This window comes from Microcebus murinus, chromosome 7 (genome assembly GCF_040939455.1).
Source record: "Microcebus murinus isolate Inina chromosome 7, M.murinus_Inina_mat1.0, whole genome shotgun sequence".
NCBI lineage: Eukaryota > Metazoa > Chordata > Mammalia > Primates > Cheirogaleidae > Microcebus > Microcebus murinus.
This window is the reverse complement of record NC_134110.1, coordinates 37,420,875-37,445,915: the sequence shown is the minus strand read 5'-3', so window position 1 is coordinate 37,445,915 and position 25,041 is coordinate 37,420,875. Positions and strand designations below refer to the sequence as shown.

At 34.8% G+C, this 25,041-nt stretch overlaps 1 protein-coding gene and 1 non-coding gene across 8 annotated transcripts in view; both read right to left on the bottom strand.

The window, feature by feature from the left end:
* Nucleotides 1–244: 244 nt before the first annotated feature.
* CYRIB (CYFIP related Rac1 interactor B) overlaps nt 245–25,041 on the bottom strand; it is a 148,345-nt gene continuing 123,548 nt past the window's right edge. For all 7 annotated transcript variants that reach the window (XM_076005025.1, XM_076005023.1, XM_076005028.1 and 4 more), the window contains 8 exons: nt 21,181–21,286; nt 15,419–15,555; nt 14,286–14,363; nt 12,185–12,301; nt 11,317–11,396; nt 9,200–9,326; nt 7,667–7,737; nt 245–2,342 (listed from right to left, as the gene is read on the bottom strand). In XM_076005025.1, the coding sequence (XP_075861140.1) occupies nt 2,279–2,342; nt 7,667–7,737; nt 9,200–9,326; nt 11,317–11,396; nt 12,185–12,301; nt 14,286–14,363; nt 15,419–15,555; nt 21,181–21,286 (780 nt within the window). In that variant the 3' untranslated portion in view covers nt 245–2,278. The remainder of the gene's footprint in view (nt 2,343–7,666; nt 7,738–9,199; nt 9,327–11,316; nt 11,397–12,184; nt 12,302–14,285; nt 14,364–15,418; nt 15,556–21,180; nt 21,287–25,041) is intronic.
* On the bottom strand, nt 23,423–23,548 carry LOC142872218 (small nucleolar RNA SNORA25). Its single transcript, XR_012920434.1, has one exon. It is a non-coding gene; the product is annotated as a small nucleolar RNA SNORA25 (small nucleolar RNA).

Here is a 25,041-nt window from a genome sequence, read left to right as displayed (position 1 = left end):
CTCAAACATTCATTTGGCAGCTATCCAAATTTGGGTACTGTTCAAGATCCTTCCTTGGGACACTGAAGGAAAATCAGACAAGTCCCTTCTCTCAAGTTCTCATATTATCTCTTCAGTATCCGGATACTAGACCTCTTATAGAATCAGAAAAGACATCCAAAAGTGCAGTTAAATATCAGAAGTGTTTTGTGAAAAACTTGTACTAGATTCTCAGGGCCACTAGAACAAATTACCACAAACTGGGTGGCTTAAAACAACAGAAATTTATTCTCTCACAATCCTGGAGGCCTGAAGTCTGAAATCAAGATATTAGCAGGGTTGGTTCTTTCTGGAGATACTGAGGGAGAATGTGCTCCATGCTTCACTCCTAGCTTCTGGTGGCTGCCAGCAATTCTTGGGGTTCCTTAGCGTGTAGACACATTGTTCCAATCTCTGCCTCCACCTTCACGTTGCTGTCCGCTGTATGTGTCTATTTTCCTTTCTTTCTCTTACCAGGGCTTGTCAATGGATTTAGGGCCCACCCTAATCCATGATGATCTCGTCTCCAGATCCTTAATTTCATCGGCAAATAACCTTTTTCCAATTAAGATGACATTTATAGGTTCCAGGTGAACGTATCTTTTTTGGGGGAGGTGGGGGCACATATTCAACCCATGACAATATTCTTAGAAGATGCCTGGAAGGACAGGGCACATGTCATCCAGAAAGTGCTATGAAGGAAGTAACAGAAGCTGATCCCTGAAAGATGAGAGCTGGTGTTCATTAGATGGTCATGAGGGAGGAAGGCAAGGTCAGGTTCAGGGACCAGCCAGACCAGAGTTATGGAAGTGGAATAATCCATGAACAGCAAGCAGTTGAGGTCTGGCTGAAGAACAGGGCATGAAGTGGGAAAGCAGCAAGCAGGAGGCCAGAGGGGTCAGCAGGGACTCAATTATGAAGGGCTGCATGTGCCCTGATTCCAGCTGTTATCAAGCCAAAAGGTTTTGATGGGAGCCTCTGTGACTCCCTTCCCTGGTTAAGCATTTTAATTGTAGTATATACTTCAGGTGATCTTCTTATTAAACCACTGGCATGGTTGCACTAGACAACATTTAAGCAGCTTCTCCCAGCCATGAGATTTAGGTTATATGAATTAGGTTTTATGCTCTTAAAATAAAAAACATGTTCGTTTTCTACCACTAGTGAGATCACAGCCTCCAGTTTTCTCCTAGGAAAGTCCCTCTTATACTCACTCTCCTCCCAATATGAAAGGGCTGCTCTATCTTCCACACTCTGCTTTGCGTTGTTACCCTTTTACTTCTGGGAACTGAGAATCAAGCGGAATAAAGAAGTACTTTTCCTTCTATCACTACATCCATACAAGTATAAATCAAGAATAAAATTCAAGTTAATGACAAGATCACTGGTCTTATTATACTTAGCAAAATTTTAAAAGCAATTAAAATTATGTACATAATGATGAAGAAAAATACTAATGAAAAGACCCAGCTGTCCCCTAAAAGAAGGAAAAATTACATAATGTGTATACACATTCCATAAAAACATACAAGGGGAAAACTTTTGAAGCCTGAAAACAAAATATCAGTAAACCAAGCCACGCTTAGAAAAATGAAAGCTGATTTTTATTTTATCAACAGCCATTCTTTAAACATGAACATGCATACGTAATATTCTACGCACACATCACAGTTTTTAACGTTAGTTAATAAAGGTTAAACACACAACATACATCCTTACAAAAAAAGTCAAAATGCAAACTCAAAACTTAAAACAAAACTCTTACTAATTTAAAAAAAAGTCTGTGTTGGGTACCATTTGTACAACACAGTTAATTTAAACATTTTCAATTTGGCTGCACATGAAAAAAGCGGCAGTAGAAAATAAAGTCATTGAGGGTTTTTAAATAGCAGAATAGGCAGTTTTGCCATGCAGGAGAAGCAATATTAAATATTAGTTTCAAAAAAAATCCACATTTAAAAATATTTAGTTCAAGTCACAGAATTTTTCTCAGTAGAGACCCCAATGCAATGCATAATTAGCTGCCTTAGATGGCCTGTTTGAAAGGACAATATCCTTTCAGAATGTAACTTTACTGATTTTGGCACAGAAAAGAATTCTTAAGAACAAGAACATGATTAAAAAAGAGGGAAGAGGAACAGAGGAAAGAAATAAAAGCAAGAATAAATGAGATAGTAATTGCAATCACTAAAAAACTGTGCATTCTCAGTCATTGCAGAATACTGTCTTCTGTCTACAGCAGGTGCTTATTCCAGAACTGTTATTGCAGCATGGATTTAATTTGCTTGGAGGTAGTCTCATCATTCAAATGTTTTGTTGTGTACCTTAACAACAACAACAACAACAACAACAAAAGATTAATTTTAGGGGGTTATTTTAAAAGTCTGCATTGAGTTCTTTGTAACAAAATGAGCAACTGGTCAGGTAGGTCTTATCTCACAAAATTGTGCCTTTTCATTGCAGTTTTTTTTTTTTTTTTTTTGGCATATTATGGGGGTACAGATTTTAAGGTTTCAATAAATGCCCATTTCCCCCCTTCCCCCCAAAAGTCTGAGTCTCCATCATGACCATCCCCCAGATGGTGCACATCTCACTCATTATGTATGTATATACCCGCCCCCCTCCCCCCTCCCGCCTGCCCAGTACCCTATTACTGTAGCACCTATGTGTCCACTTAGGTGCTACTCAGTTAATACCAGTTTGCTGGAGAATATATCTGGTGCTTGTTTTTCCATTCTTGGGATACTTCACTTAGTAGTATAGGTTCCAGCTCTAACCAGGAAAATATAAGATGTGCTATATCACCATTGTTTCTTAGAGCTGAATAGTACTCCATGGTATAAATATACCACATTTTATTAATCCATTCTTGGATTGATGGGCACTTGGGCTATTTCCACAGCCTTGCAATTATGAATTGTGCTGCTATTCATTGCAGCTTTAACCCTGTTCAGGTTCTATATAGCTTTCTCACTACTCTTCCAACAGAATAGCCAATACCTGTTTAACTTAGCTACCACTACCCTTGTTGAAATGATTGGTTAAACTCTCTAATAAACAATTAGCTGTCACTTCTCACTCAGAGGACAATAACTGTTCTATCCCAGAGATTGGCAAATTATGGCCCATGGGCCAAAGCCAACCCACCACCTATTTTTGCATGGCCTGTGAGCTAAGCATATATATATTTTTTAATTTTTTGAGTGGCTGAGGGGAAAGAAAATCAAAAGAATAGTAATATTTTGTGTTAATATGGAAATTATATGAAATTCAAACTTCAGTGCTTACATATAAAAGTTTTATTGGAACACACCATGTTGATTCATTCTAGGTTACCTTCTTGCTACAACAGCAGAGTTGAGTAGCTGTAACAGAAACCATGTGGCCCACAAGGCCTAAAATATCTACTTCCTCTCTAGCCCTTTATAGAAAAGTCTGCAAACCCCTATTCTACTCTGTATTTTATCTCAACTCCTACAGCTGTCAATCCCTAAAGTGTCTCCATTCTCTGTATGCCATATTTCTAGGCAGGTGTGTTCTGCTACAAGCATGCAAATCCAATTTAAGAATCACTTCACTCAGAATAATTATTATGAGAGGATTCACCATATGATTCCCTTAAATAGCAGAAATCCAATAAGCAAATCTACTATGTGTCAGGCACTGTTCGAGGAGCTTACACCCCAACAGAGGGAGAAAGAAGGATAAACTAACATCATAGAAGGGGTATAGTCTCTCAAGCAAAGGAAGAAAGTACAAGAGGCTATAGAGACAGGGAAAGACCAGCTCAAATGCAAGCCTGGCGGCCACATATAGTAAGGAGTTTGGAGAATATTTTAAGTGCAATGAAAGTCAACAGAGGATATTAAACAAGGGAGTAATGTGATTCCACTTATTTGGAGAGGATCATTCTGGCTGTTGGGGGAAACTGTAGGGAGCAGAAGCAGCAGCACGGGGACCCATCCAACGCTGTTACTTAGGACCAGGTGAGAGATGCTCAAGGCTTGGACCAAATTAGTAGCAATGGAGACAGATGTGCAATGCTTGAATGCGGAATATATTCGGGAGATAATCCAGAGGGGTTGATTAATTTGGTTTAGAAGAATTTCACATATAATCTTTAAGGACTAGATGTTTTGAGCAGGAACATACAGATAATCTTTCTGTGTTAAGGAAATTTAAATTCAGTTCCTATTAGTTTCATTTCAAATCAATTTAAAAACTGAAGAAAATATCTGTACTAAAGTAAATCTCTGGAGAGTAAAGAGACAAACATGTTTATTGAGTACCTGATATACTCTCTTCAATGTTAACTCAGAAGTTACCTCCAAACTGTTCTCATATTATTGAATAGACACCAGAGTGCCTGGCACATTATAGGTGAAAAAAGACATGGTAGGCTGCCAGGCTTGAAAGAAAAAAACTCACAAAGGAATATTTACATGAAATGGTAAGTCTAACCTGTTTTATTTATGTAGATAAAGTATATGTTTAACTACATATAATCTTATTGATGTCAGGAAATAACAGTTCTCAATATCCATCTCTTCATTTCTGTTTTTCTCCCCCTCTCCTTTACACAACTAGACAGTGGAAAGAGCCAAGTAATGTGCACAGTAAAATTTCTAGTGCAATTAAAAGTATTACTGTTCAGCAATGTACTGTGATATTCAAAGAGCTGTTGAGTGTTCTCTCTACCCACGACCTAAGTTCTCTCTCCTTCTGTGGGATGTGATCGCAGCTTCCAGCAGTTCTCAGATTCTTCCATTAATAGAGCCAATCTAGAGTATATTCCATCAGCACACTCTTTTATAAAGAAAAGGCCAGTATCATCTAATATATGTGAAAATAATGTAGGAAGATGTATGGTATTATTCAGTGTCCTTTTCCAAGTACATATGACTTTTTTCTATTGAAGAAAAGCAATTATATTTACCTTTATTCTTAAATTTAATAAAGACAATTATCTAGCACAGAACCTAAACTCCCAACTCTAGCTCTCTTTTTATCTTTCCCTCTTATTGATTAATGACATTTGGTTCCATTTCTCCACCTGTAAAATGCAGACATAACTTGTTGCTTTCTCTTATTAGCATACCATAGCTGAAGGTACTATATAAACAATTGGTACAGAAAAGCATTCAAAACAAACATATATATACATACATGCAATTATATTCCCATTTAAAATCTTTTGGTCATTAATTCCACAAATGGTTAAGTTCTATTTAGAGTAGAGGTATAAATAACAACAGTACCTTGGGGGTTACAAAATGCTCTCTTAAGATTTGCTCTCAGTGAAACATACTAAAAGCTAGGTTGATTTAGTTTAAGCAATGTTTTTTTCAAAGTATCAGCATTAACTACATTAGCATGGGTGTTTGTTTAAAATGAATGTGCCTGAGTCCCAACTCAGACCTAATTAAAGAGGCTCTCTGGAGGTGGTGGCCTGGCAATCTGCACTTTTCATAACCAGGTGATTCTGAAGCATACGAAAGTTCAATCACATAAGAAACCTAAGACTTAAGAAAGACCATAACATATATGGGACTTCAAGAATAAAATCCTAAATTTGAAAACAGATTCTAACATTTACTAGCTGCATAATCTTTAGTCTCTCAGAGTTTAAGGTAACTTTCGAGCTTCTATAATGGAGGCAATATGGACATCCCATAGCTAGACACCTGCCTCACAAAGCCATGGCAAAGATTAAATAAAGTCTTAAATAGGAAAATGCATTGTAACTTTTGTGATATAAAGTGTTACTAACTATAACCACCACTACACAGCATTCTAGTATACTGATTAATCTTATAAAACTTTTCAGCTGAAAAAATTAGAACTAGACACAGAATATGCTCACTCTAAATAAACACAGTTCAAGAGCTGTCTCTACAACAAAGTTTTATTTTTCTACTTTCCACTATATATTTGGAAAGAAAACTTAACAAAACTGACGGGGGGCTCTTGCCTCTATGGTGCTTTCTTTCCTTCTCCCTCAAACACGGATCACTGTGTGGGACACTACAACTCCATCTCTCACTATCACTGCCCTCCTTTGCCCCAATTCTAAAGAGAAAGAGACTAAACTACCCTTAAGCTCTGAGAAAACAATAGTAAATTGAGAGTTTTTAAATTAATCTTTTAAATACTCCCTTTTCCAGGTAAAGAAATAATACTAAAACCTCCTAGACCTCAATTATCTCTAAGATTTAACAAAAGAATTCCTGAAGTCATTTGCTGGCTTCAAAGTGTCTGACCAATCAGAAAGAAACAGGCTGGGAAGAAGTCATGCTGACTGAGTGTCAGCCTGACACTGACAGGGAGTGTTCAGAAAGGAACCGAGTAGGAAAGACTCACAATGACATAATGTTGGTAAAACCACTGAAGTATACATCATAAAAACCTCAACAGTAAAAAATTCTAAAAACCAGGCTTATGATCAACATTATAATTATGCTCTTTAATCTTTCTGATATTCATTTATAATAGGTCTCCTTTATACAATCACTACTTATACATTTTGCACAATCTTTTAAAAATCATTATTCATAATCTTTTTTTTTTCTAATTTTAATTTTTTTAAAAAGGCTAGTCAAGTGAAGCAGTGGGACTGGAGAAAGAACAAAGGAATCCATAACTGGTTGTGATCAATTAGTTAAAATACCACTGTACTTGGACTGGCCTATTTTTTATAATGTTAATAAAATTATTTGATGGTTCCCTCAACTGCCTATATTTTGCTTTATGATATAAATATCTCTATATAAATATTTCTGGGTTCATGTAATTTTTGTATTTAAACTCATATAATCAAGTTATAGGAAATCATCTTTTATGTCAGGGAAATTATACTACCAATTAAATCTCTATAGTCAAGAAGTTATAAGGTGCTAAGATTTTCATTTTAAAATATTCCAGCATTTTAAGGCTCTTCAGTAACTAAATGAAGTAAAACTAAGAGAAGACATTAAATGACTGCTTTATTTCCATTATAAGAAATACATAAAAAATACAGATCTGTATCTGTGAGCAAATTACATTATATTACATTACATTATATTAAGGGAATGCAATTACATTATATTAAGGGAAGAGAGCTAGTTATAAGACACTTTGACAGAATTATTTTGTATAAAGATAACTATTACATAGAGTGATGATTACATGTGTAAAGAAAAAAACTCTGGAAAGCTATATTCTAAAACGTTAATAGTGGTTTATCACAAGATGGTGAGATAACACAATCTTTTTCTTTATATTTTTCTATGTTATCTTAGTTTTATTTATAATTAGCATGTATTATACTTTTATTAGAAAACAAGCAATAAGCAGGCCCCATGTCAAGAGGAGCAAAAAGTAAAAGCTAAAATCGTCAACCAAGAAATGAAGCTGCTATTCTCATTTATACACATATTTCTCATTGTAAATACTGTAACCACTATTTAGAAGCAAGATTACAAGTAAGCAAAATGAGATCTTTGTATTTCCAGTTTGAACATTATTTTATTTTCTTTAATCCTTGTGGAACATTTACTTTCATATGTGTTGTGCTACTTGCATTTAAAAGCATTTTCTTTACATACACATAAACCAATCATTTTCCTTACATATTTTTCTATACATAGGTACATGTACATATACATACCTGAGAGCATTTAGAAGACCTTCTACACTATTAGGAGGTTGGTCCTTAAGAACTTTGATACAACCTTTCATCTAAGGAAAAAAGAAAACAGCAAATGTAAAACATCCATTTTTTCATATAACATTCATTTTCAAAATATGTAAAATAAACTTAAATAAAATAAACTTAAGTAAAATAAACTTAAAATAAATCACGATCACAATTACGGAACTCAAGAGATTGTATACAATGTCAAATTAATTATTCTTAGAGCAGAAAAAAGAAACCTACCTAAGTGTTAGCATTTTCAGTTTGTCAATGAAAGACTTTTTGAGAACCAAGTCAGTCAAACTAAAGATACTACCCACACTAATGAAAAACAAAGGTTTCCTAAGGAGAAAACTTCCTGGAAAAGGTGCTAAGTAGTAATTGAAAGGACAGTGGATATGTTAGCAAGGAAAAGAGGAACTTTCCAGGTAGAAGAACCTTATGGTGAAAATAATGAAGTGTCACATACTGAAGACAGACAGAAATTTCTGCAGGGTTGAAATGAGAATTAGAGGGAGCCATGAAGACCAGGATGACTCGTGTGGAACTGATATGCCAGGCAGCAGGGACTTGCTACAACTCAATAAAGGTGGTATTTAAGGAAGATTAGCCTGGTTATTGTGAAAAAGTGAAATATAGCAGAAAGAACACAGCCTGTGGAAGCCAGAGAAATGTGGGTTCAACTCGCCATTTAACCATTCAAGAGTGATTCCTAAACTACAGTTGTTCTGTCAGTAAAAGAGAGAACACCAACATCCTAAGGAGTATTTTCATAACCACAAGGAAGAACAAATATAAAATTTCTGGGACATGGTTATCACACAATATATGTTAACTTGTTTCTCTTTACACATGATAGATATGCATGAAGGCCAGCAATCAGTAATCAAGATCTGAAATGCTAAGAGCTTGAACTAGCTATGAAAGGGTGGAAGACAATTCCCACCAAACACTGATGAACTGGATATGAGAGGGTGAGCAGAGAAACCACAAAATAGAGATACCAGAGAAATACTTAATTTCTAATGCAAACTTTTATAGAGACAAGCAGAATCTTGTTTATAGTCACAAATTATTACGATTGGGTAGGGAGGGAAAATATGTGACGTCTTTTGACTTTTTTTATTGGATCACCACTACTGACCTTTTATATGCATTTTGAAATGAACCTTTTGTTTGAAATGGTCTGTGGCCAAAGGAATTAAAGGATGTGATTATAAAAGTTCTTATATCTAATTATCTATTTAATATTGCCAAATGTGTACAAGGATCCTACAAGGGGATACTCTAAAGACAATACAGTCACCCTTCAATCATTTCCCCTGTATACACGCCACAAGTAGTACAACAAGAGAATATAGGAGATGAAATTCAACACTATCACACAAACTATAAATTTGAGTTCTGCAAGAGTCTAGCATCTACTAGCCATTTAAATAAAATAAAACCTTATGGTTTCCATGTAAGGAAATTGTTTGAAAATATATAAAATAATATGTAACTTACATCAATTTTGGAAGTTTTGGCAAATGCTCCCACTGGATGTACGTGGTCATAAAGTATTATGACGCCCACCATTACCCTCAAGCAGAATGACACTGTCTCTTCATTTGTAAATCTGCTTCTGTATTCCCTGGAAGGTAGAAAAGATATGGAGGGAAGAGGCTCATCACAAAACACTGTATTAAGTTGATTCAACTTTCACTCGATGCCGACTTACCCCTTTCCTTTGCTCTCTAAAAGGGATGTTAACCTTACATCCTCTTCTCCACAATGAGATCCCCAGAGAGAGAAGGTGGTGAGTGGAGCAGTCATCACCCACACATTCTGGTCTCTGTATGTACCCACCTTAGTATACTATCCCTTCTGCTTGATAGAGAACAACAGTTTTACAGAATCAAAAGTAGTACCGAAGTAAAAGTCTGGGGACAGGTGCTATGTAAAGGCTGATACCATCAATATGATGAAAAAAGTCCTAAGCTTAACAGAGCACGTGGGTTCAATATTCAGGGGCTAACTTGATCTAAACACATTATCGTATAGCTGGATTTGAGTCTCACTAAAATTCAATCATATTCTTCTCTCATTTGGGAAAAAGAAAATAGAACTTTTATCTATGTCCAAGGAAGTGTGGCACAGCAGAGCAAGTACAGAACCAGGATAGAGACATCTGGGCGCATTGGTAGGGCCAGTCCCTGTGTATAAGTCCCTTCATTTCCCAGGACCTCGCTCCCTTAAGCGAGGAGGAGGATTATGATGACAGTTACCCTCCTATTTCATAAGGTTTTCCAGTAAGAGTATGTATATAATAGTGAGTTGGAAAATAAAAAGTACTAGGAAAACAAAAAGTTATCTAGCAAAAACCATATATAGTCATGCATCACTTAATGAGAGGGACAGTTCTGAAAAACATGTCCTTAGGGGATTTTGTTATTGTGTGAACATCACAGAATGTATTTATACAAGCCTAAAAGGTACAGCCTACTACTCACCTAGGCTATATGGTATATATAGCCCACTGATCCTAGGCAACAAACCTGTGCGTATGGCATGTTACTCTCTGAATCCCATAGGCAATTGTAATATGAGGCTAAGTATTCGTGTATCTAACCATAGAAAAGATAACGTAAAAATATAATAGAAAAGATTTAAAATGGTATACCTGTATAGGGCACTTAACATGAATGGAGCTTGCAGGACTAGAAGTTGCTCCAGGTGAACGTGAGTGAGGGGTATGAGTGAACGTGAAGGCCTAGAACGGACATTAATTGTACACTACAATTTTATAAACACTGTACACTTAGGCTAAACTAAACTGACAAAAAAATGTTTTTCCATAACAAATTAACCTTAGCTTATTGTAACTGTTTTACTTTATAAACTTTTGAATTTTTAAAAATGTTTACCTTTTTTATAATTTGACATATTTGGTTTGTGCTACAATCTAATGACAACTACAACATTACTAGGAGATAGGAATTTTTCAGCTCTATTATAATCTTATGGGACCACCATCCTATATGTGGTCCATCGTTGACCTAAATGTCATTATGTGGCACATGACTATATTATTCAAGAATCCAGGAGGGATTCCTTCTGCCTGCTGATAGGAAAATTCATCCAGAACACATTGTATTATACATCATAAATGCTTTAGAGAGAAGAAAAACTCAGAAGGGAATTCAGGTTTGTGTAGAAAAAATAGAGACTGAGAACTAATATTGAGATATTAATAAAAATGGATACATGGAAGAGTAACTCTAGCCCTGTGGCAAAAAGGCAAGATTCTTCAATAAAAATGGAGAAAGAATCTTTATGAGAAGCATAACTGAGGAGCTTCAAAGCTCTTCCCCTATTCCTGCCTCCCCTCCCCCAAATACCACAACATTTATGTTCTGAAGAGTCTAAGTTAGTCAGACTGGTCTTAAGACCAACTCTCCTTTATATTTAACCTGAAGTTACATTAAGGTGCCAAATTATTTTAATTTTGTTCACATAAAAATAATTAATATTTGGTGTATACTTAATTTCCACCTTCCAAGTAAGACATATTTGGACATGTTTTGAAATACCAATCATCTCAACAGTACTGTTAAAAGTGAAAAGGATTAGCTAATACTCACGGTGTTTCAAGCATAACTCTGCATACACTAGCCATGGTGCTTAAACAATCTGTAGTATTTTCTATTGGTAAATTTTTATTCTGTAGAAGTGGATAGAGAACCAAAAAAAGTAAGTGACAAAGTTACTACTTAAATATAATTTAAAATTTACCATAACATAACAAATTAGCAACTTTAAAACCTGGTTCCTACTCCCAATTTTCTAAATAATTCACTAGATTTTAAGCACCATTTCCTTGCTCTTCCAAGAGGCACTTACATTCTAGCTTCGTGAGAACAAGTGGATCATATAGACAGGGGTCAGAGGTGTACAGCCTTGTTAAGGCCGTGAGGTATTTGGACTAGGAAATCACTGGGAACATTTTAAGCAGAGGAGCGAGAGAATGCTTATATTTTAAGAAGATTATATGGTTGCTCTATGGAGAAAGGACAATAGTGGCACAAGAGTGAAGGAAGTAAGAATGGTTGGAACATGGAATTCAGTAACCCAGATGAGAGGGTCTGATCTGGATAGGTAGTGAAAGAAGGGGTTAAAGTTTTCAGATTCATGATATATAGTATTTTGGAGGGAGAGCCAATAAGACTGCTTAGAGTAAACGTAGAGTGTGAGATAAAGAATGGAATTTAGAACACCAGCCCCTAGTTTTCTGCTTGCACAGTGGTACTATTAATTGAGAAAGCAAAGACTAAAGAAAGGTCAGGGTTAGGAAAGCTAACCAAGACTTTGGTTTGGCCATGCTATCACTGACGTATACCTCCGAGAGTTCGTCAGCTTCAGGATGGTAATTAAAGGACTTGCTAAAATCATCATGTCTGCAACAGACAGAAGAGAAACAATGCAAAGAATAACTTCCTAGACAATGCTTACCTCTGATACAAATTTTGTTGTAGCATCACTCAAGGTTTTCAGCATTGGAGTTGCCTCAGCATAAAACAAAGACATTCGATTTGCCAATTCATTATTTACTTCATTTTCTCCTTCTGCCTGTGTTGGAAAGTAAGAGCACTTTTCATATTAGTTCATAAATTATTAAATATGATAACATTTATACAAAGACCAAGGCAGGGTGCCTATTTCATTAATGCTTGTTAAATTAATCTAATACACACCCTTAACAAATTACATTTTAGACCCTCATGTACACATAATACTTAATGCTATTAAGTAATTTTTTAAAAGATTAACCTCTTTAAAAATATTTTAAGTGATATTAAGGAATTCAGTAAAACCTTGATATACAAGAGATTATTATAAATGCTATGAAGGACAGAAAGATGATCATCAAATTGCATCCTATCCTTGGAAACAAATAAGTATCCATACAACATCCACAATAAAATGCTAACAGATGATGACAGAATAATGGCATGAAAAAAGATTAAGTTAGACTAGAAGAAACTAAGAAGGACTCATAGAAGAATTAGATTCTACAGGTGATGTTGGGCATATGAACAAGGTATTCCAACTTGGCAGGGGGAAAGAGCATGTTTTCATATGACTCAGTAGAGTGTAATTCAGCATATTTAGCGTATAAATGGGCAGCAAGTAGCAAAAGTTAAGGTTGGGGTCAGATTATAGATTGCCTGAAATACCAGCTTAAGTTCATTTTTTTGTTCCATATGGAATGGGAAGCCACTAGAGTGCTAGAAGAAATGAATGATGATAAAGTCAATTTTCTAAAGAAAACTGATAATAGTGGGCAGACTGTACCAAAAAAGAAAAAGACAGCAGGTCAGGAAATGAGTTATGCTGCTATAGAATAACTGCCAAAAAGAGAGGAGGAATTAGGTTCTCAGTTGGGACAGAAGTAGTAGGAGATAAAAAGGCGGGTGGAGAAGAGATTCAAGAAATATTTCACTTGAAAACAATTGGCTTTACCTGTAATTACTGAGGATGAAAGACAGCACAAAGCTGACTTTTAATGCACCAAAGATGACTTTGGCTTTGAGTGACGATAGGGATTGCTATAGTAGAGGACTGATTGATTGTATTGTACTGTACTGTAATTTATTTGATGGGTATGAAAAAGATAGATGTTAAGGTCAGTTTCACACCAGGAATTGATCTATGCACAGCCAAAGTGATACAAATAACAGATATTTCATGAAAAGAAATCTTTTCCTCTGACTCAGTGCCTGTCCTACAGCAACCACTTCATAAAATATTTATTTAATGATAACAGTGAATGGTCTCCTCTGGTATTTTTATTTTAAATCTCTTACACCACTTACCACTTCTTACGCAGTCACAGTATTTCTCTAATAAACTAAGTGAGGCTGGGGTTGATTTTGAAATTTCTCTCTTTTTCACACCAATTAGCATAATGTAGGTTCTCAAAATACAGAGAACAAGATAATATTTTTTTTCTATATAAGGTTTTACTTATGGTATTTAACCCCTTGGAGGCAGAAAAGTGTAATAAACCACTTAATTGGAGGATGGCAAGAGGTTAACAGAACTAAAGAAACCACAGGAGGGGCTATCTTAGCCAAGGAACAGGCACAGAAGCCATTTTCTCTAGCAGCTCTCTTGGGCACAAAGTGCTAATGGTCCATGGCCTTACTCTCTCCTGTTGCCAACATTAGGTATTTCTCTTAACGCAGGTCAAGTGCTCTCCAAAATTCTTTCATTCTAAGAATATGGGGACAAAAACTTGTAACCATTAATTCACAAAATTTTTGTATAGTTAAAAATGAGAATACATAGAGAAATTTTATAAGCATCAATGTTACAGAGACAAGCGATTTTACTGAAGTAGTCGTGGGAATTTAGAGATGGAGAGGAACAACAGGTAAACACCATGTGGTTTGCTACAGTTCGCTCTTTCCTCCCACAGCTGTGGCTGCTCATAATTACTAACTTTATTACTAGCTTTGGCATTATCTTAATGAACAAATTAAAGAATAAAATCAACAGACTGAGAGCAGAGTTATTCTTCTTACCCCCCTAACTCAAAGCATTAACTTACTGGTACATTATTAATCCTCATACGACTCAATGTTCTTCTATAATAGCTGAAATCATTCTGTATGGCAGGATTTGTCATCTAAAAAAGACATTTATGAAAGAAAAATGTGTTATGTACTAAATGCTAATGTAAAAATTAAGTGAAAAATCTACCAAATACAGTTTGAACTAGTATAAAACTTTCCCTAATTTGTAGTATCATTTTAAGAACTAAAACTAGGGTCATTCAAGTTGGCTTACAACAAACACGTATTCCTTACTGAACATATAAAACTACATATTCTTTTAGAGTATACTTTTCTTTTTCTTTTCAATAATTTCAAGATAATATATTAAAAGCTCATTTACCAAAAAATGATATTACTAAATAAACACAAATTTAAAAGAATGTATAAGCATTTGTTTTGAATTATTACAATAAAAGTATGTGCATATGGTCAATAGAGTAATCCTCACACAGACTAAAATTTTACATACAAATCATTAGTGCTCAAAGTATTAAGAAGAGAATTAATAGCTGTCTATGACACAAGCATAAAATGTTGAAGTTAGGAATGCACCTCTTTCATCTGAGGCCCTGAAAAGTCAAAAGACCTGCCCAAGGTCTCATTAATTGGTTCCTGTGGCAGAACCTAAACCGGAGGAACTCAGGTCTCCTGATAAGAAATCTAGTGCTTATTCCTTTACACTCACTCCTTAACAACAGGATATTCGTAGTTATAAAGACTATATAAAGAGAAAGGAAGAAAGAGAGAAAAGAAGAAAGGAAGGAGGAGAAAGGAAAAGGGAGGGGGGAAAAAGAAAAATTTTTTAAATTTTTTATGTAAAAGAATGTTGAAAAAATGAGCAAGAGCAGAAAAGAAAAAAATATTAGAAAAGAAACTAAAAACTGTTTTCAGAGATGATTTTATAAAACAAATTTAAAAGAAGACTGAATATTGGATGATTTACTATTTGCTATATATAATACATAAAAAGACCTGCCATAATTTTTAAATTGAGTTTTCTTCTTTTAGTAAGGTCCAGGGGACATCACTTAAATACATTTTATCAAGGTTTCCAGGCTCTTTCTCCTAGTACTCATTGAAAGACTCATGATTTTCATTAACAATCAGGGCCAACAAAAAATTCTACCTTGAGTTCATCAAACCGGAGTGTGAAATGAAGAATTTCTGCGAACTGTTTAGCAAGAGCCTGCTCTCGCTCTAGATGCTGGGTAGGAGAAAATGGGGTACTCGTCAAAGCTCCCAGAAGACCTCTTAACGCTGCTTCTAAAGAAAAAGATAAAAAGTGAACAACTCATAAGTGTTATAATTTTAATTCCCAGAAAAGGTCTTTTTAAAAAACAGATGCTAAATATAATCCAAATAAAGAAGTTTAAAGTTTGCCATTGCTAATGTATGGCATACACTCAAACAATACTATTTAATAGAATAAAAACTTCAAAGGGACTAATTCAAGGGTTTATAATTCTATAAACCCAGATTCAAACTAAAGCAGAATGTAAATCTGAATTAAACACCTAAATCAAAGCACAAATTTTATTTACTTTTATCATTCCACACAGGGTAGAATGTGGTTTTATGAAATGGTAATTGTTACGTACAACTGAGTAACTTCTTCAATGAAACTGTGTCCACACAGTCAAATCTGTACATGACTATGAATGAATTACTAACTTCTCATACTTTGAATGTGCCATTTCTTTTGGTTACTAAACAAAATTTTGGTTTAGTAAGTGTCTCAAGTGTCTTAGAGCTTGGCATCTCAGCACTGTAATATAAATATTCTCATTCACTACATGAACAAAATTGTCCCTCTGAAATAAGTGCTACTTTTGGAATGCCAGATTAACAAACACAGTGTTTAAAAATAAAAATATTTTGAAAATTACCTATTGGGTACAATGTACACTATCTAGGTGACAGGTAGACTAAAAGCCCTGGACTTTGCCACCATACAATTCATCCATCTAACAAAAAACACTTGTACCCTCTAAAACTATTAAAATAAATTATTTTTAAAAATATAAATACTGATATTTCAGCTCAAAAAAATTGCAGAAATCAATCTAATTCAGTTACAGATTATAAAGTTGGAAAACAATGCTAATCAGAGATTCTAATCAGAAAAAACAAGAGCTTACAAAGTTAAAAGGTGATCTGACATTATAACCAAATTGTCATATTAATAAACAAATATTTATTAATAAATTAGTCAGATCATCAACTGTTAACATAAAAAAAAACAACTCAACTAATTATGAAGACCTAAATATGAGCCAACATCTGTACTACACATGTAATGTAGTCTCTCATTTTAACTTTCACAATCAACTATGATAGGAGTATTACAGATAGATAAAGTGAGTTTCAATGAGGTTAGAGCCCAATGTTATAGCTAGTAAATGCCAGGTGTTTCTGACTCCAAAGCTCTATTCTTTCAACCATAATAAATGGTCTCTCAAATAAAGCAACATTCTACTCAGCATTCTGTAACCTTATAAAACATTAATCTACTGATTATTACCAGGAGTACCAATTACTTCTGTAGCCTTATAAAATATTAATCTACTCATTATAAATAATAGTAGGTATTTCTTATGTGTCTGTTATGTGCCAGGTACGCAGCTAGACATTACTACAAATGATAGCTATTATCTTTTGTCTTGTTCCTCAGTAAGTCAGAAAAACATACTGATTGTCTACTCTGTGCCAGACACTGGGAAAACAGATAAAGACAGACATGCTCCCTATGCCTTATTATATAGAGAAAAGAAAGATGAATGGTTACTACTGTGATATCTGCTGAAAAGGTATACATGGTACAGTGGAAAGGTATACAAATAGGTCCTCTACTAACCGAAGGCTAAGGAAAGACTTCCCTGAATAAGTGACTTCTGGACTGAGACTGGAGTATTCATCAGTGATGAGCAGGAGTTTACAGATAGAAAGGGAGAGAGTCAGACCCTGAGCTGAGAAGAGCATGACATAGTCAAAGAACTGCAAGACGATCAATACAAGTAGAATAGAGAGGGCAAGGAGGAGAGTAACCGAACACTAAGACAAATCAGACACAATCTGTATAACACATTAGGCACTCTGGCCTTACCATCCTAATGTCCTGGAGAAACCATTTAAACAGAATAGTGACATCATCAAATTAGCATTTTAAAACCCCACTTCATCTGCAGTGCAGAGAATGGATTGCAGGGGTATAGATGGCTTAGACAGGTGTAAAAGTGGGTATGAAAAAGGATCAATTAAGAGGAAAATATTATTCATTATTTTGAAAAAATGATTTACTTCTTCCAAGATTCATTCCATGTGTTGGTGTTAATGTAAGTAGAAATCAAAGTTTAAGAGACATTGAAAACCATTATTATAAAATACTATTGTAGACTGCTAAAGAAAAAAAAGACATTTGTACTTGGCTAGATTTTATCAAGTCTCAGGGTTACTTTCAGCATTCCAAGTGCTCTACCACTTTGGGGAATGGAGTCTGGTCACTTGGCTGTTGGGATGGCCAGTGCCCAGTAGCTGCAGAATTTCTGTCCATGAATGGCTAAAGCTCTCAAAGGTAGATCTATCATGAAAGAGAAACTAAAGATGACAAGGCTGTTAATCTGCCTTTGAAGCAGCTAGATCAGCCTCTCACACGGTAGGCCTATGCTGGCACAGTCTCACCAGCCTACAATTCCTCAAGAGAAAAAATAGAGACAATGAATTTCACACAACGTGACCCAGGTTTCTGGATGAGTTAGGAAGAAAGAGAGGTGAAAGAAGAGATGGCCTGGGGATTCAACTCTAATGAAGCTCTTAAAACAAAAGAATGTAGTCATGATTTTTTAAAAAGTAGATTGATGAGGAGGAAATTAATGGGCTACTAAAATCTAAATTTTGGAAGAAATAAAGGGCAGCTGGTAGACCAGTGTAGGAGCCAAAGCTATCTAAGAAGGTTGCAAGAAAAAGACAACTGGGAGAAATAATAAAGATGACAAATTAGTCCACAAGTTAGAACAGGAAAAGGGGGGAACAACTAGATGATCAGGAACCACAGGCCCCTGCAGGGACTTGCCCTTTAAAGACAACAAGCCATTTATTCTCACCAACTGCCACCTATGTACTCTTAAACGCCAGCCCTTGAATTCTCTGAAGAGAACCCAAGGATGTGAACTATGGAGGATTTAAGACAGCCGACAGACATGAGCACAATAATTATGTTCACTTTTGGATCTTTTAAATAGATTTTGATAGATTCAGCCCAATGAAAAGACACCAATATGTTGGAAAGAGTTATTCATTATGACCCTTGGAGACAGTTCCTAAAGTTAGCTCCTAGAGCATGAGGAAGACTGAGGCATGACAAAGTAGTCTGTGTACTGTCTGAGCACAGCTTTAGTTTCATCTTTAGTTTCTCTCTCAGGCAGCTGCCTCAACAGGAAAGGGTCCATGGCCTCAGACCAAAACAGACAAGCACAGCAAGTTTCCCAGGCCAGCATGGTTAAACTCTGTCAGCAAAACTGAGTACTTTCCAAATTAGTCAGGTGATCCCTGCTCTGTCCCTCTGTAAATATGACAACTGGCAAGGGACCAGAGTTCCTCCTCTGGATTATGATCCATGGTAAATCTACAGCACTCAGGCCACATAATTTTCTCCTTGAAATTGCAAAACCCTTTAAGGACCATGCGCACTTGATAGTTGTGTGGTACTCCCTGTGCTATTTGTGGTATTTGTCCTCACCTCTGGTTCAAGAGTTAAGGTAAGAAGAGAAGAAACAAGAGAGGTTTAGTGGATATAATGTAGGGAATTCATCAGACTGGAGGTTCTGACAGGTTGTCAAAACTCAAAGTTAAGTGATATCATCGACACCACACAGCTATTAAGTGGCAAACACCAGGATTCAAGCATAGGCCATATGTCACCAAAGCCTAAAATCCATTATTACTGCTGCTTCTAAATATCCAATACATATTTAAGATATGTCACCCATTCATTAAACAAACATTCAGTGAGTCCTATCATATGCAAGCAAGGATATGCCAGGAACTAGAAACGTATTAACCAGGTTCGTGGACAAGAGATGAGGGGTAACACATCAGATGTTAAATCTGTACTTTGCTTACAACTTTACAGAAGACCCTAGAGTATAATTATGAAGGTTCAAAGCTCCCAAGTGACCGCATGAAAATTGACAGCTTTTTGCTATTATCTATGTTATTATATCTCTCTGCCAAAATGGAATAGCACCCATGATGGGACACACCATTAGACTGATTAATTCCAGTAGTTAAAATATAAGATGTTTAAGTCCAACTGGCTTGAGGTATTTTAGAATTATTCTTTTTTCACCAACATATGCTAAGAGACCAAGATGAGCTTGAATAGGACCTGAGTACCTTCTAAAGCAATTTAACTTCAAATGCAGCTAGAAACTGGCAGCCTAAGAAAAACTCTAAATAAATAGTAGTCAAGATAAGCAAGACTAAAAGACCAAGGCTAAGGTTACAGAAGGTTACAAAGCGACAGACTATATAGGTACTTGATTGAAAGGCAAATACTGTAAAAGAACTAATTTTATGATTGGGAAAATAAATGACAATTCTTGTTTCTAGTAAGAAAAAGATAATTTATACAAACACTTCTAACCCAACTATTGCCTGTCTTTACATTTAAGTCTGTATTACATCAAGAAAAAATGGCAATTTGCCTACTTTTTAAAATACAAGCATTTTTTTAAAAAAATGGAACTTCAACTTTAAAGCATAGGTTGCAAACACGAATGGTCAAGTAGAAAATATAAAGAAATAAAGAGAGCAAGATTTAAAAAAGAAATATGCAACAAACAGTAAGGACCTACTACAAACTAGAACACACATGCCCTAACTAATAGAGACAGAGATGGTTTGCCAAGTATTAATTGCTCTGGCCCACTGATAACACAGATCAATCAATTAATGCCTAAGCTAGTGACAATTCCAAAGCAGATTCAGACTTATATTATGTGGGCCAAACAAATCACATCTCGGGTTTAAATTTAGCTTTGGCGCCCGAAGTCTGACTTCAGTCTTACAGTATGGCTTTCTTATTAGATGTGATATATTCATTTAGAATATGTAACACCTTTAAACAATTCAAAAATTGAAACATGTTAAGAACTTAATAAAATTTAAATGGTTCAAATTTCTGACACAAATCTATACTGCTCCTCCCCTGTGCCCACCAACTGCAAGTAAAGTCCTTTAAATTTACAACTTTCAAAACACAAAAGGAGCTAACTGGCTAAATCTTACCTGCTCTGCCTCTTCATCCTACAAGAAAGGGAATTCCAATTTTGCTTACGTGTTGTACTAAAGACATAATTCCAACCTTTGAATAATTTTTCCCATACAAAGGAAAAAGCAAACTGTTTTGAATTCTTTTTGCTTTAATAACTCCCTAGATAACTTTGGATATATCATTAGCTTCCTATTTCTTACCTACAGTTTTAGATGAACTGAGCATAATTAGCAATGATTTTAAAAACACAAAATTTAAATAACCCAAGGGCCTGAGGATTAGTTCCAAATATGGGAAAGGATTTACTGCAGAGGTGGAGAGAAATTCTATCAAAAGATTTCTTACATTAGGACCCTTTAGCATGCAAAGAAATCAAAGAGATTTCCTAGTGGAAATTATAATTTTTGGAGAAAACTGGTATAAATAAATCAAAAGCCTGGGTTAACAGGAATGATAAGATCATTCTGTAATCTTAGAATCTAAAAAGTTTGCTTTACTTATATAACAGATATTCAGCCAAATTCAGCACTGTGAACAGAAAATACTCTAAATATTTTCTGACACTAATAAACGTCTTTTTCACTAAGGAAGTGATAATTACAAAACTTTCAACTTACCTAACCTCTGAGAAAATTCGTAAAATTTCTTTAATTTGCCTACTAGTGGAACAACTGCACCCCATGCTTTCTCTTGCAACTTCTCATCTGCTGGATGCTGGATTGCCTTCAAAATACAAAGAATAAAAACAGATTTTTAAAAATTACAACAGCATCATTTTTACATTAAAATATCAGTTTTAGCAAACATAGGAAACTCTGGTACAATCTATTGTAGTAGATATGGCTATAATGAAATTAAAAAATGATACAATATATGTTTGTTAACATATTAAGCCCTGGTGCCTATTAGTACTCTGACTCTGCCCACACAAAGACAAAAACAAGAATGCAAAATAAAATTGTATTCAGATATATTTAAAGGATGTTCCGAATAAATTATTAATAACTATGAACTAAATAAATGGTATCAATTGCTTAAGCAATTTACTTTATAAGCTTGCCACTTTTTTCAAATTTTCTTGATGTTTATAGTTTTTTAAATGATTCTTAAACCTAACAAGTACCTGAAATCACTCGTTCTTATGTGATTATCTAGAAATATTTAATGTTAAAGAAAATGTGACATTACAATATGTAATAATCTTTGTTTCACATTATATATTAATATGAACATTTCAAAGGGACTTTGATACTATGCTGATGTTTATGGGAAAAATCCTTTTAGCTTCAAGCATAGATTCAATAATGATTTACATCAAGTAGTAAAAATTTGTTGATGTATTATTCAGCAAATAAGCAAACAGAAAAATTAAAATTATATTTTCTTCTCTTAAAGAAGTCTATCCAACTTTTCTTGCAAGGATGAAACAATGATTTTCTAAATGTCAATTCATTCTCATAATATAAAAAAGCTCCATTAAATGTCACCCATTTTCATAACTGAACAGAGCTATTTCCCTGTCTCTCCTTGCTTAGATTTAGAGCTGAAGACACTGGCTGCTCTTTTATGACAAACATTTTATGGTTCTCCTTGTACTTCTAATTCCTTGTCCTCTCACATCAGTTTCTCTGCTGTTAGATATGGTTTTGGTCAATACCCATTACAGCCCAATATGCAAATGGACACTTAGAGTAAATGTCAGTGGTGAGGTTATAATGGAGCATGTTTTATAACTCATTTTCAAAAATGTTAAAACTGTCATGGACACATCCCAACCTTAAGGGAAATTTCCTGTTTCCCTTTCTAGTGGTTTATTCTAGACAATAAACTTTGCTTATGTAATAGATTCTATCTTAAATTAAATTTTATTCTATTTTAGAATTATGTTTAATAAAATGTTAAACTAAAATAAATATAATCCCACATATTAGCATAGTAATAAAACATAGTAAGTTTATGTTAGTTTTGTGTCAGGCACTGTACTATGCTGTTTACATAGATTATCTAATTTTATCTTCACAATAACTTTATGAATTGCTTCCATAGTTTTGCCACTATGACTAAAGCAGCCATAAAGGCTTTTATATTTACATTTCCTCTTCAATTATAGTTGTTTGGAATATATTTTCTAAAACATAGGTACCTGGTGCAAGAGTACAAATAATTTAATTGCTGTTATCCTATACACCACCAAGCTGACTTCCAAAAAGACAACTGTTTTACAATACATGTAACTTCTCCACGGTGATGTGGTGAACTTATTAGCAAAGCTGAACATTTTTTCTATTGGCTGTGCTTTTTCATGGGTAGAATGGCTGGTTGCTCTACCATGTCTTATTAATTAATAACATTAAGTGTTAATATTGACCTATGATAGTTATCAGTTCTTTGTATATTTGGCATATATTCATTCAGCTTTTATGTATATCTTTCTTTCCTAATCTGTTTTCTACCGTTAGGAAATCTTTTCTATTTGTATCATTAAACCCACACATCAATTTCTCAATGAAAATTTCTTCAACTGCTCAAATAACTACACATTTGTCCCTCATCTTCTGCAGATTTAAATGCAGTTTTTAAAGAGTTTTCTAGCTTATTTTTTTGTATCTATGTTATTTACCTATTTCTCTTGCCTTCCTTCCTTTACCAAACAGTTTAATGATGGTACCTTTAAAATAAATAAGTCTCAAAGCATGGTAAGGTAAATCTCTTACCATTGCTTTTTATTGTTCCCTTCTATTTTGGCATTCTTCAGTGTTGTCTTGCTATATAAACTTTTTCTTTTAAACTTTAAGACATATATTTACTCTCTCAGATGACTAATCATGAAACATTAAGAATGAACTATATGTGGTGACATCTTATATCTCCTCAGGAAACAGCACTATTGTGTGACTATGGCATCCTACACAGAACTCCAATCTTTGGTCATAGCATTAAAAGCTCCTGGTTTCACATCCCCACAATCCCTCTTTGAAACGTGCTATGTATAAAATTTCGTATCATTGTACTCTCTTCTAGAAGATTACAACTGAATCTTAATAAGCATTCAATTAAGTCTATATACAGACTTTGGGAGAGACACTATTTTTTATTGTAGGGAGCCTTCCCACACACAGAAGCAAAGAATAACCCTTCCAGTGGGAATTACTGCAAAACACTATTTAGAATTCTACCTTAAGGGAAAAAAATAGGTAATGAATGGTATTTGTCTCTATAGTGAATAAAATACTTCTCTTTATTGTTTATGGGAGACGATTATAACCAGAGGATAAAAATTCAAATACAAGACAAACTTCAATTGCTCAAACAACTACACATTTGTCCCTCATCTTCTGTAGATTTAAATGCAGTTTTTAAAGAGTTTTCTAGCTTATTTTTTTGTAAAATAAGCTGGGTGTGGCGGTACACAACTGTAGTCCCAGGTACTCAGGAAGCTGAGGCAGAAGGAAGGCACTCCAGCCTGGGCTACAGAGCAAGACAAAAAAAAGGTCTAATGACCCAACTAATACAAATAATTAAAAGTAATCTGGAGCACTAATAATCAATATGGAGACACTTTGAAACATTTCAGAATAATTGGTGTGACTTACAGGGAAAGAACAACTTGCTAATTATAGTTCATTGAGATCCTGCTTACTTCATTTAAATCTTTCACTTCCATAAATGTTTAATTTTTCAAAATATGTTTAAATGTTCAGAGAACAAGAAATTCACAGAAATGGTTACATGCTTTCATTTACTAAAATCTTAAGGTTTTACTTAAGCTGACATGGGTCATGATTAGTCTAAAATGCTTGTATTTATTTCTTCAATAGTTAACTGCTTGCTAAGCACTGTACCAGATACTGATAATACCAAAGTATGTAAAAAACCAGGCTTACCCTTCTCAAGCCTCAAGCTGGCAGTAAAGTGGTTGGAGAGATGAATAAATAGTATCAATTTTTTTTTAATGATGCTTACCATAAAAAGAAATGTGCATAAAGTACCAGGGCAAAAGAGTAAGAAGTAGGAGATTATCTGGATCTGAAGGAGGGTAGGGGGAAAAAAAAGGGTATTACAGACAAAAACAAAGACAAGGAAGTGTATCTGTGCAAGACATGCAGGGAATAAGCTGTCCAGTGCAGGAAAGGTAAGAAATAGAATTCACACTATCTATAATTTCCCTCTGTTGATACCACTATCTCCTAATCTAAAATAAAAATCATAGACTCATTTAACTTGGACATGGACTGTAAGCTCAAGGACTGGTCCTCAATGACCTCTGCTCTATTTGTTACAGAGAAAAATAACAGAAGCAGAGGTGGGGGGAAATGAAGAAACACAGTGTGGACACTGCCTTCAAGAAATGTGGTAATGAGAAAAAGAGAGAGGTTCAGGTCCCAAGCTAGGGAGTTTCTTTGGTAGTATAAAACATCTACACATATGCTGAGAGGAGGAAGTTAGTAAAAGAACAAAGATTATGTCATTAAGAGAAG